Source organism: Paramisgurnus dabryanus, chromosome 19 (genome assembly GCF_030506205.2).
Source record: "Paramisgurnus dabryanus chromosome 19, PD_genome_1.1, whole genome shotgun sequence".
In the NCBI taxonomy this organism is placed as follows: Eukaryota; Metazoa; Chordata; class Actinopteri; order Cypriniformes; family Cobitidae; genus Paramisgurnus; species Paramisgurnus dabryanus.
Window position 1 is genome coordinate 32,679,934 of NC_133355.1, and position 13,039 is coordinate 32,692,972.

The window sequence follows — 13,039 nt, forward strand, 5'->3', positions numbered from 1 at the left end:
TTAACAGTGTAGGAAACACATGCACATGATAAACTTTCTTTATAAATAGTTATTTATTTCTGAATGATGCGTATTTGAGCGATTATTATTACATATATTATTATAATTTATGCATGATTTTTTCGGCTTTTCCACAAAAATAGTTTTGTCTTTTCTGAATGGGTGAGCCACCCGTCAATCTGAGTGGGCCAGTGCCACCCTGGCCCCTATTTATCAGTGGCGGCTCGTCACTGCTCATTCGAGGGCCGCAAATTCAAAGTAAGTGTTTGGAGTGTCATGTGTGTTGCTTGTGTTTTCAAAATATATGTTTGTTGCGTCATGTGTACCATGTGCATCACGTGTTTTTTCAAGTGCCTGCTTCACACGTGTCAAAACCGTTTACGATAAAAGAGAAAAACACGCAAGACACTCCCTTAACAGTAAACCCTGATTACGGCATGAGATTATGCAAGTATCTGGCAAACGCAAGTGTCTCTTTTATCATAAACCCTTTAGACGCGTCTGCAGCAGGCACTTATTTTGACAGACACGTGATGCACACAGGATCTCTTGACATATTTTGATATGTAGAACCACACACATGACGGGCTACATACATGTTGTGACGAACTTTGCATCGAGCGTCCTCGAAAAAAGAAGTCATCGGCCATCGGCCGCCACTGCTATGTAGCCTCGCTACTGGTTCTCCAGGAGGTATTCAACATGCATGTCATGATTCTGCCCTCTTTTCCTTTTTTTAGTCCTAGGCCGCATCTGAAAATGTCTGAAAAGCAGTAGGTAAGGCTAGTAGTATGTCCGAATTCATATTATTTGAAAAACAGAAGGGAAAAGTACCCGCCAAGATCCCGTGGTGTTCATTTGATGGACCCTTTACTTTCCCATAAGCCCCCGGGAGAGGAGTTATCAAATGAAGAAGAAGGAGATGCGTTGTTTTATTAAAATATGTCCAAAAGCAGTAAAGGGGCTCTATTCAAATGCTGTGGTTAAATAGCGCTAGTTTAACGTCATTCCAGATAATGACTAAATTGTTGTTATGATGATGTATCAACGTGGTGGATTTAGAATGTCGGAATTCATTCAAACTATCCATATTCAAACTATATAGTTTTTGGACATAGCCCTTGTCTTGTGTGGTAGCACATGGCCTTTGTTTGTGCTGTGTGCTTCCTTCCTTCTTTCCTTGCTACTTACCTTGTTATTGTTTCATGATTATCACATGTTGCCTCATAATTTGCTCCCTTATTTAATAACCTTGTGTTTGCTGTTGTGACATCTGTCAGGTGGACTTACCTCATATTCCACCAGAGGGCACTCCCTCTTGGACATCCTACAACATCCTGCCTTACATCTCTCATAAACCATTTCATAGACCCATTAACTCTGATTACTTTCACACCTGTATCTAATCACCTCACCTATTTAAACCCTGTTCATTGTCTCTATCATTGCAAAGTATTGTTAGGTCTGCATCAATTAAATGCATCACATATCCTGGTTTTTGGTTTCCGTGTTTTGTTCCCTTGTTACTGTGTATCGACCTCTGCCTAGATATAGTTCTGTGACTGTTTGCTGCCTGCCCTGACCTCTAGGTTGGATTTCTACCCTGTTTATGGATTACCTCTGCTCAGAGATCGGCATAAATACATGGAAATGTATTTCAAATACATATAAAAAATACTGTCTGGAAAAATTTATTTATCCCTGTTAGGCTGAAATCTATCTGGGTCTATTTCTGAATGCCAAAAAGTATTTAGATGTGTGCAACTGCTTTGAAACTTTCATTTTATTTTACATACCTCTTCCCTTCCCCTGCCCTGTAGGAAATAAAAAACCACAAAACTTTGGTAACATTTTACTTGAAGGGGTGTGCATAAGACTGACATGACACCTTCATAATCATGACATGACACGTGTCATGAACATGAAGAAGATTTTATGCACATTTATGACAACTGTCATTAAGTGTCATTCACTCAATTATGTCATGCAAAGATGACATTGTTTGAGATATCTTTGTTATGACAACTTGACATAAACCAAGGCAACACAACTTGTTATAAATCTGCTATAAACAATAATTATCAAAGTTACGAAACTACCTAGCTTTGTGGGTTAACATTACATTAAACTGTCATTTAAATGTCATTAAGTGTTAATACTATGTCAAATATTATTATTTGATACTCGGTCAAATAAACATCATGACGCTGTTATAAAACTCTTTAACAGAGTATTAACATTTAATGATAAATTATATTTGTACCACTGTAGTTGAGGTCAAGAAAAATATTGACACTGTTATAAACTATTTGACAGAGTATTAACACTTAATGACATTTTAATGACAAATTAAATTTGTATCACTGGTAAAAATTGGTCAGTTATGTTGTCTTGGTAATTTCAAGTTGTTAATACAAGTTATGATGTATTGTTTAATGTCAAGTTGTCATAACAAAGATATCTCAAACAATGTCATCCTTGCAATAAAAATGACATAATTGAACAAATGACACTTAAGACAGTAGTCATAAATGTGCATAAAATCTCCTTCATATGAAGGTGTCATGTCAGCCTTATGAACACCCATTCAAGTAATGTGATGTTTTATATAGTTACAAACTTCTCACAAGACAAGTGTTTGACAAATTATTCGGCAAACTACTTCTTCTCATTGCTGCTTTTTGATGGTTTTAAGAACAATTACTCACGAGTCGCCCTCTGTCATTTCACAGAATTATACAACGGAGATCACGTAATGCATAAAAGCCTTGTAGGTTTACTGAGAAGCCCGCAGGTTCAGTAGGTTCACGCCGTAGAGTAGAGCCATGCGAATTGCAAAAGTGTAAACAAGGCTTCAACTACACAAAGCTAAAGAGAAAGCAGCAACTGTGTGCTGATTCAACCCTATATCACGAAAATGCGTGACTATTACACGCATGGACCAGCGTGACAATCAGGGTTCTAAATTAACACCCGCCAACCCGCCAAATGCGGGTTAAAATTAATTTTGGCGGGTGTTCATAAAAACTTACTAGCCAGTTTGGCGAGTCGGGTCTGTCTGCGTCCTGCAAGACGGAGGCGTCAGTTGTAGTAGGGGTGACTTGTAGTCGGAGGCGTGTCTTGTACTTTTCTAAATCACGGTCCACCACGCGAGATCTTCCTCTTTCACGGTAAAAAGCTCTTCTAAATCCTCTATTACACACTGCAAACTTTCGGGAGTGACAACCGCATTTAAATGCGGGAGTGAATCCCTTAAATGTTCGTTACATGTCTGTACGGAACAAGACTCACTCCCGAAAATGTGATGATTGACCCAGAGATAACCATAGCAACGTTCTGCCGTCTCGCGTCTCAAAGCTTTGACCAAAATAATTTAACAGCATTATGTTTTGCAATAAACCACCGTCTTGGAGTTGTGCATTGCACGCATTTGTAAAACAGCGCGCTGTCATGCACTGTTGCCAGGTCCTCGGGTTTTTTGTACGTACTGTTTTGGCGCTTAACCGTTTATGGCTTGGTTTTTGCTCATGAAGCGAACAAGTTTTTGGTGTTATTAAAGTGTAAAGGTACCGGGACCCAATATTTTGATATAAGCACTTGGATTTATTTCGGTTTATTATTGGAATTTTCCTGTTCGCTTTTTTTAGTGCAATATGGCAACACTAGTCAGCAAACGCTCTCTGTCAATTTCTGCACCGCACGCAAAAGACTTTTCCCCTTCTAGGAATTTAGTTTTTCAGAAGAGAGACCTGTCATATCCATGATCCACATTTGAACACTTTAGTTGTAATGTACACACTATGCAGAGTTTTTATAAATGCGGTTGTCCCCTGCATTTTGCGGAAGTTAATTCGGTTGTATTATGCGGTTGTCAGAACAGGATTAAGCATTAAAAGGTGAAGTGACAACCGAATTAATAAGTGACAACCATATTAGTGACAACCCAATTAATATGCAGTGTGTACGGTACATCGCGGTTCACGGATCACGCGAGCTCTCCTATACATCTCGAAAGTTAAGATGATAATCTTTTCCCAAAATTGCCTAATTTGGAGGCTTCAGATGTAATGCAGAGGTCAGGGTGTTATTATTAAAACGGGAGAGAGTTTGTAGTAGGCCTGCAGTATAAGCTTGTTTATAATGTACTTGACTGTGTGCTGTGTATGTATCTCATACGTTTATAAATATACAAAGGATAACATAAAAAATATTCATAAGGCACTTCTTTAATTTATTATAAATTATAATAAAACCCCTGGCTTAGTGTCGTTTTCTTTTTGTTGTAAATATAAACATCTGATGAAAAATGCCATTGTCATCACTTTCAATTATTATTAATCCCTGAACGTGTTAATTTTATTAATACGAGTAATTAATAAATTAATTCATTGTATTTTATTTAATTAACCAGCAGAATCACAGTGCCAAAAACATTCCACCCATACGTTTTTTGAAATATGCACAAATGTATGCACAAAACGAAATTTACCATTAAAAGGCTTTCATCATATATCCTCAGCCTGTCCTAACCTGACCCGGTTTCAAACAGACTCTAAATCTTATTTAATGACAAATTCACTACAAACACATTGATGCCCAAATTGCTAACATACAAGCTTGTTTTTAAAATAAGTCTTAAAACTTTCATAATTTCACTTCTGACTTTGAGGTAGATCTCGCGTGGTGGACCGCGATTTAGAAAAGTACAAGACACGCCTCCAACTACTACAAGTCACGCCTACTACAACTCACGCCTCCGTCTTGCAGGACGCAGACAGATACTGTTGAGTTTGGCCGGTGATGCATGAGGCATTGCATGCATGATACATAATGCTCTGTTCTCGGACATTTATTCCTCTGGCAGTACTTCCTACATTTCCCATGAACACTGTACCGTAATGCTACGTGATGATGTTTCATACACCCATTGGCTGCGCGCAGTTTGCAGTGAAACCAGCGCGAGAAACCATGGAAATGAACGGAGCGCATCCACAAGAACACACAAGGAAGGCGGCACATGCCATAGTCTAAATCTGTTGTGCCCCGGTGTAAATCTCAAGTTAAGATTTTAGCAGTTAACTAGTGTATTCCTTTACAAAGATAATAGCGGCAAAAACGGATCTATATGCGCTTGTAAAAGCGAAGAAGCGATGCAGCAGGCGCACTGATGCATACACGCACAAAGCCATGTCGGCGCGTCATTGCGTTTATCCACGTACAACCGCATTCAACGTCACGCGATTATGTTAGCTTATAAAAACATGACGAAACTAAAGTAAGTTTCTAAATTATAATGTTAATCTTATTTTGACTCGATTACTATTGGCTTCTGTGGACGTCAGAAATGTTTTTTGCAAAGCAGGGAAAGGGAAGCAGAAAGGAAAGATGATGAGACTAAGGTAGGTAAGAGAAAACTACATCCTCACACCCTGTCAGGTCTCAAACATTAGAGGAAAACATTTCAGGAGAACCTCTTGTCAAGTCTATAGAATTGCATTGTTGCTGAGAAAATCAACACATGTATGAAATTAATATTTAGTTTACTAATGTTTAACTAGGACATACATAAACAGTTAGCAGTAACTATGACTGAGATTATATTAGTATAGCAGTCATAAAATGACTGGTTTCTTAAAATATTGTACAAATATTCTTGTAAAAAATAAGTTATTAATCATTGCTATCATTGTATAATGTTGAAAATATGCATGTACGTGAAAGAAAAACCCGAAACGAACAATTTGTGGTGGGAACAAATAATTTTAAAGTTGAGGCAGTAGGGCTAAAGGACCATGAGAGTGCCCAAAGTCTTCAGAGAGTCTAACGTTAATTAAAACTGCCAAGACAGGTCGTATTGAAGAGAGCCTTGCTTGGAGAAGCCTCACTTTATGTGTGTTTTTCATACTAACAATGTTAATAAAATTATCAAATGCATTCATAATTTCTCTTTTTCACCGGAAAAAATTTGGCTAGTGGAAATGCTGATTGGCTGGTAACTTTAGAAAGTTACCAGCCACATTGGCTGGTGATCAAAAAAGTTAATTTAGAACCCTGGTGACAATGTCACGCTTTGCCGCATTTGAGCGTGAGCATGTCACGCTTTCTGTTTGTGTCACTGTCACGTATTGGTTACTCAACTTTTTTGTCCTATTTTCAAACCATTGTCGCTTCGGTTTAGGGTTAGATTTGGTGCTTGTGTTATATGTCACTTTAAGTATTTGTCACTTTAAGTATTGGTTTATAAAAAAAAAAGATACAATACTTATTCTTTTATATTTTCTAAACTTTAACCAATTGTCACCTGACGTTGGGGTTAGAGTTTGTTTAGGTAAGGGTGTCATTTTATGTAAATCTAACCCTAAACCGAAGCGACAATGGTAAGAAATTAGGACAAAAAAGTTGAGTAACCAATACGTGACAGTGACACAAACAGAAAGCGTGACATGCTCACGCTCAAATGCGGCAAAGCGTGACATTGTCACGCTGGTCCATGCGTGAAATAGTCACGCAATTTCGTGATACTGGGTTGGCTGATTCCACCACTTGCCGCGTCACATGTGAAAGGGCCTATAAAGGAAAACACCACCGTTTTTCAATATTTTACTATGTTCTTACCTCAACTTAGACAAATGTATACATATTTATCTTTTTTCAATGCGTGCACTTCATCTTTGCACAGCGTGTCATGAATGTGTTGGCATTTAGCCTATAGCCCCATTCATGCCTTAGGATCCAAACAGGGAAGAATTTAGAAGCCACAGAACACTTCCATGTTTTCCCTATTTAAAGACTGTTACATGAGTAGTTACACGAGTAAGTATGGTGGCACAAAATAAAACGTGTTGATTTTTTTAAGCTGATAAGAAATTAAAACTATATTGTATGGTGGAAGAGCACTTGTATTTAATAATGATTATTAAATAAGTAATATGTAATAACTAGTTACTTAACACAAACATTATTATACTATTAGCTACTGCTTAGATAATCATTCTTCTTTATAAGTTTTCAGTTGTGACTTTAGTGTTTCTGCAGCACTACCCACCAGGGGCGGCATTTGCGTATGGCAGGGTATGGCAGTTGCCATACCCTAGCATTCAGACAAAACACCAGAAATCAACAGGCTATAATAAAGCTCGTTAAAAATAATGTTAAATATTTTCAGTAGAACATATCTGAACATTGGTACATCACTAATATGGATAATTTACGCGTGTGCTCGACTTCATGCTATAATACAGGAACTGACATGTGGATGACATCAACGTGCCGCGAAAGCGGTTTGAAAGCAAACTCTTCCTATTATTTATCGCCTCACCCTCGCGGTACTTTGATGTCATCAACCTGTCGTTCTTGCAGCGCAGCTTGAATTGTGCAGGAGGTTTCATGACGAACGCTGTTGTTATAATCTTTATTTTCGCAAGTAAACTCCTTTTTTTGTTTTAACATTCAAACAGACTCACGGTTCTCCCCCACACTCGCGCAATACATATTGCATACATTATTCCAGAAGTAAAATGATTTGTTCTCTGTGAATAAATAAACATGTTTACTTACACTGGGAAATTGTAGCGCAGTCGAAGTGAATTGTATTAATTATTTGCGCACGTTTTTGAATATGGCGACTTGTGGAATAAAAACTGCACGACGACAAAAGGTAAGACTTGTTTTTGCATTTAGCCCTGCTTTACTAAGAGTTTTATTTTGTGTTTTAGTCTTAGTTTGTCAGCTGGCTGGGTTAACTACGTGTGCTCTATCACATTAAGTCTTTATTGTGTTTTTATAAGTGTTTATAGGCGGCTGTCATGACAAGATTTGTGAAGGGATGTTACAGTATGTTTTGATATTATCTTGTTTTAGTTTATCTGTTGCTGGAGTTGCACTTAGTTAAAGATGACAACATTTGAAAAGCATTTTAAACAACCATGATTTCTATTTTTGTTTTTCATTTGTATTGCTTCCATATTGTTGTCAGTAAGTGTACATCCGTGCAATCATAGTATGATTTTATACAGGTTGGTGGAGTGTGTACACATATGGATATAATGTGATTTCATAGATTCGTTATTTGAATGGCCTTCTTGTACGAAGAATTTTTGCCATACCATAGGTTTTCGTGAAGCGCCGCCACTGCTACCCACCCTACTGCGCTAATTCCTGTGTAACTAATGAATGACGCATTCCAGGCAACCTGTAACCCATAAATCAGGACTTCAAAACCATGACTCACGAATTTGAACTGGGAGTACATCGATCTGGTAAGAGTTCCCAGGTGGGATGTCATGGGTTTGACTGCCGTTCCAGTGCACTTTCAAAGGTAGAAGGTTGGAAAAACACTGGTTACAGGTTGCCTGCAGCGCGTACTCCCAGTTCAGAGTCGTGATTTACGGGCTTAAAAACCTGCCTGGAACGGAAGCTCAACTATGAGAAGAATTACAGGAACCATGGCAAATAATTACATGTGCAAAGTTTATAAAGACAAAAGTAATGACTATAAAATATTATCACAAAAGAGGATCAGCAAATAAATATACAAATTTAGTCAATGTATAATTTTATCTATGAGCTTTTTGCATTTTTTGGTCATTTCGAACATATAATGACATGGCTGGTGGTTTTGATGTAGTTCATTAAATATCACAGATGCAACTTCATAATTTCATAAATACAGACATACATGCACAACACATGGCATTTTTATTTGTTTTCTTCAGCCTTTGCTTAATTCATTATGACATGATCCATCTAATCCATCTCATGCCTTTACATAGTTTTAAATAATATATCACCCAAGCGATCACCATCCTTTATACAACCGGATTCCTTTTTTCTCATGAAGGGTAAGAGTGATACGATACTCATAGCTTCCGCCGTGATTGCCAGCGTTACGATTGTGCTTATTTTCTTCAAAATAGTGATGCCAGTTTCCAGTTTCATCAGCTCCAAACCCAAATACACTCACCTGCAAGAGATGGTGAGAGATCACTAAATGACTTCACTAAATGGCAATTATTTTAATGTCAAGTCGTTATATTTTCAGTAAAATTCAACAGCTACAATAAAAGCCTTTAGTCAAAACATAGACGCAACAATTATTTACACATATGCCAAGGTACAAATACAATTAATTAATGAATTTTATGATTTCATGGAACCTAAAGCATCTAAAAAAAATTTAGATGCCTTTTTAGACTAGAGTTTAAAATAACTAATTACAGGAATAACAGGGGTAATCCATATACTGTATACCCTAGGGTGACGATACGTGCCATTTTCCCGGGATGCATCCTGGCCAGGATTTCGGGTGCATCTTGTGGAAGTTGTATTTGTCGACCGCATACATTATTGAGGTTTTCACACTTCAGTTAAAAACATAAACAATCATTGTAGTTTCATTCTAATCTTGAAATGTAATGGTTGCCTTTCTGAAATAGAATCTAAAATAATAAACCTTGATGACGTATGCGGTCGACAAATACAACTTGCGGAAGACGAAAATCCTGGCCAGGGAAAATGGCTCGTATGGTATAAACCTAGCATACCTGACAAAGGACAACTGAAACACAAGGTAAATATATACATATGGGTTAATAAGATACACCTGGGAAGACAATCAAATAGCAACCAATGAACAAAATACAAAATTGTTACAACAAACAAGCGATGTGTCACAGGGAGGCAATATAAAGGATATGAAGGAGGTTCAAACACACATGTGCAGTGAAGTCTCTGCCGCCCCTCAATGTCAGTGACAGACTCTCATGTCACATTTAACAAATGTACTTGCACTCTACTTAAACGTAAGTGTTTCAAAATATAATAAATATAAACCACTAAATATAATTTAATGATAAACACCACTATTTAATCTAAATACTTTCTTTTTTAGTGTAGTTCTAGTTCACCTGGGTAGCTCTCCTGTTCAAGGCAACATTACTTAGACAGGCCATCTGTCTCCGTGGATCCGTCTAAACACTGATCTTTTGGCCACGTTGTCAATGATCTCTACCGTAGTGGTGATTTCAGTTCACAGTTCTCCCATTATTACCAATGTTTAAATTGTGCCCGGCACATATGTCTTCCTTTGCTCTGGGCCACTGTGTCTGCTGGTGCATGTGCACTGACGCAAAGCGAATAACATATTTTTATGAATTCCTATTGAAGGTAGGGATCACACTTGTGAATGTGGGGCACCCGCAACAAAACGGAATGTGTAACTGGGTTTTTACTGCTATTTGCACAACGGGTCAATTGTTTTTGTCACCATGTGCTACTGATGTGTAAGCAACCTCACATAAAGTTGAACACAACTTAACACATCTTACTCAGAACCTCGAGAAGGTGCTGGGTCATAAGATATTGTAGAAATCAGATATAGATCATCAGAGAAATAAGAATAAAGGTCTTCTGAAGGAAATCTGAATAGATGACTAGAAACGCATAAAGGATAACACTATGTATATAGCCATGTCACTCATATCCGTACAATATGCTAACTGGATAACACTGGATTTAACTTATTGAATATATATCTATAGTTCAATAAAATAATGTTACCAGCAACAAATCAATTACAACCTAACTACAGTGATTGTATTAAATGCTGACCTAAAACCAGAATAGGGAATCTCTATGGATAATTTATGAAAATTGAAACAGTAGGCCCACCCACTTACATCAACAGGCCCACCCAATCATTATTTACCGTTTTATTTTCCAATGTATTGCATTGCAATGTATCATTACTTTCAATATAATTAAAAAGATGACTATAACTTCTAAAATCATAAAACCTTCTGGACACTAGGCAGGTATGGAATTTTTCTTGAAGAAAAAGTGAAGAAGCAACAAATCACACGATTATGTAGTTAACCGCACAACAACCACAAAGGACCTCAACAACCTCAAAGACCTTGGAAACTCCCAACTGTTGCTGTTGGCCTGAGGTTTTAGGCTTTACTAATGTAGGTGTGGTCCCAAATCTGGCAAACGCCAGAGGATGGTTGATTTTTAGATGTGATCTTAGATAAGTGGTATTTCCTCGCAATGATAGTCAGACCTTTGGCCGATAGGAATAGCCTTCATAGTATAGTTGCCATGTTTGCCCATTATAGTTTTAAATGATCATTATGCTTTTATTATTATTATCAACACCAACACGCATTGCACGCTTTGCCTGAGGGTTAAGACTCCTTTTCGCACCTGAGTAAGTAATGCACTATAAAACTTTACTGTAAAACCTTAACTTGCACATAGTAATTTCTTTAACTGAGAAATACACACACCTACTTTTTCCATGTTGAACGCCATTGGCTACTCGCTGCACGTCAGTCTTTCATGCGAGGAGCAGTCATTAAGTGTGTTTACATGCACAGTCTTTGTCAATTATGCTTAATAAACTGATAACACGTGGGGTCATGTAAACATGTATAATGGTTTTCTTTTATTGGGGAAAGCCCTTAAACAGCGCAAGCAAAAAAACTATCAGCACTATTCGTTTTTTACACCGTAACAGGCTTTACGGCAGTTTTGTTCATGTGCACATGTTTCCATGTGTGAAAAAATAAATGTAACACGTGGACACCCCTATGTGACGTGTTCAGCTCACTTCATGCCACAGGTTGCTAATATGTATATGTCCTTGCAAAGGACTTCATGCAAATGTGTGTTTGCAAGCGTTGTTTCCCTTTGACATGTATTACATAAACTCTGTGAGATCACTTTACCTCATCACAGATGTGCAGAGCGAATATGAGTGTAATAAAGCCAGTGGACGGATATCTGCCGTGTTTCTGCAGCCAACGCTCTTGAACATATTTGAGGAAACCAGGATGGAGGATCATGACCTGAGATTACACAGAGAAATCACACATTTGTACGTTACATGTGTCAATAAAAGAAAACGTTAAACACTACTGTTCAAACATTCAGAATCACTTGAGTGAAAAGCAATTTAAAACATAGAATGCATGATGCATGATATAAAAAATAAACGTATTTTTTTAATTTTAACAAATTAATTTGTTAACTGATTAATTGAGGTCATTAAACTTGACTCACCTTGTCCCTGTTTGCTTTTATTGCAGGTTTTACTGGAGTGTATGTCCTAAATAAAAAGAAAGATGTTTTGTTTAGTGATTGACTAATTCAAACCACTTGAAATAGGTCTTGATCAAATAAACTATAAAAAAGATAAGTATCGTTTAATTCAATTCAATTTTATTCATATAGTGCTTTTCACAATTGTTTAAAGGTGACATAGACTGATTGAACGGGGTATTTATCCTTGTTCTGTGATCTGACATGTAGACAAAAAATTTTTTGTTTGGGTCTGTAAAGCTATGTTTATACTCGACACGTCCGCACGGGCGCGTTGGTGCGCGCGGCAAAAATGACGTCAACGCGGAGTGGGCGGTCGCGCGCGTTGGGTGCGCGAGACCCCATTTCGCGTGGCGCTGTGCACGGCATTTTTTGTAACTTTCCGCGCGGCTCCGCATCCGAAAATGACCGAACTCGAGGCGATTCTGTCCGAGCAGGCAAGCCTGTGACGTATCTCTTTGATCAATCCAAGTAAAACAATGTATATATTTATCTGACACTCTGTAAGTAAAGTATGGAAACTTTGCAATTTAAAACACGAATTCTTTTACATGATTCAGAATGTGTGGCTTATATTTGTATTGAATGAACCACTAGACGAGGAATAAAATACAAACATTAAGATATCTGTACTGTTTGTTTAGTAAAAAACGTTAATGAAATGATTATGTTTAATAAAGACATATTTAAAAGATTGTTGTTTTATTCATGTTCTCATATTTATATATTAAACTCTGATGTTAAAAGCACCAGGGTTGTTCCAGCGGACGACTTCTTCTATCCTCTTCTTTATGTTTGTTTTTGACTTTATTGCTCGCGTCGCCCCCTGTTGGTTCAAAAAATAGTGCAACAGCGAGCGCGTCAACTATAAACACCTCGTCCGTTTGGTGAGACGCGCGCGCGATCCGCGGAGGCTTGCGTTGCAGACCAAAGCGCGAGT

At 37.6% G+C, this 13,039-nt stretch overlaps 1 protein-coding gene across 2 annotated transcripts in view; it reads right to left on the reverse strand.

The window, feature by feature from the left end:
- The window catches only part of LOC135735099 (CMP-N-acetylneuraminate-beta-galactosamide-alpha-2,3-sialyltransferase 1-like), a 473,227-nt gene that overhangs the window by 450,882 nt on the left and 9,306 nt on the right, over positions 1-13,039 (reverse strand). The window contains exons 5-7 of one of the 2 annotated variants that reach the window (XM_073812756.1): positions 12,061-12,106; positions 11,727-11,846; positions 8,419-8,962 (exon numbers count right to left, since the gene is read on the reverse strand). In XM_073812756.1, coding sequence (XP_073668857.1) covers positions 8,798-8,962; positions 11,727-11,846; positions 12,061-12,106 — 331 coding nt within the window. In that variant the 3' untranslated portion in view covers positions 8,419-8,797. Of the gene's footprint in view, positions 1-8,418; positions 8,963-11,726; positions 11,847-12,060; positions 12,107-13,039 lie in introns of those variants that run through there. The other variant, XM_073812757.1, reaches the window with a different exon arrangement.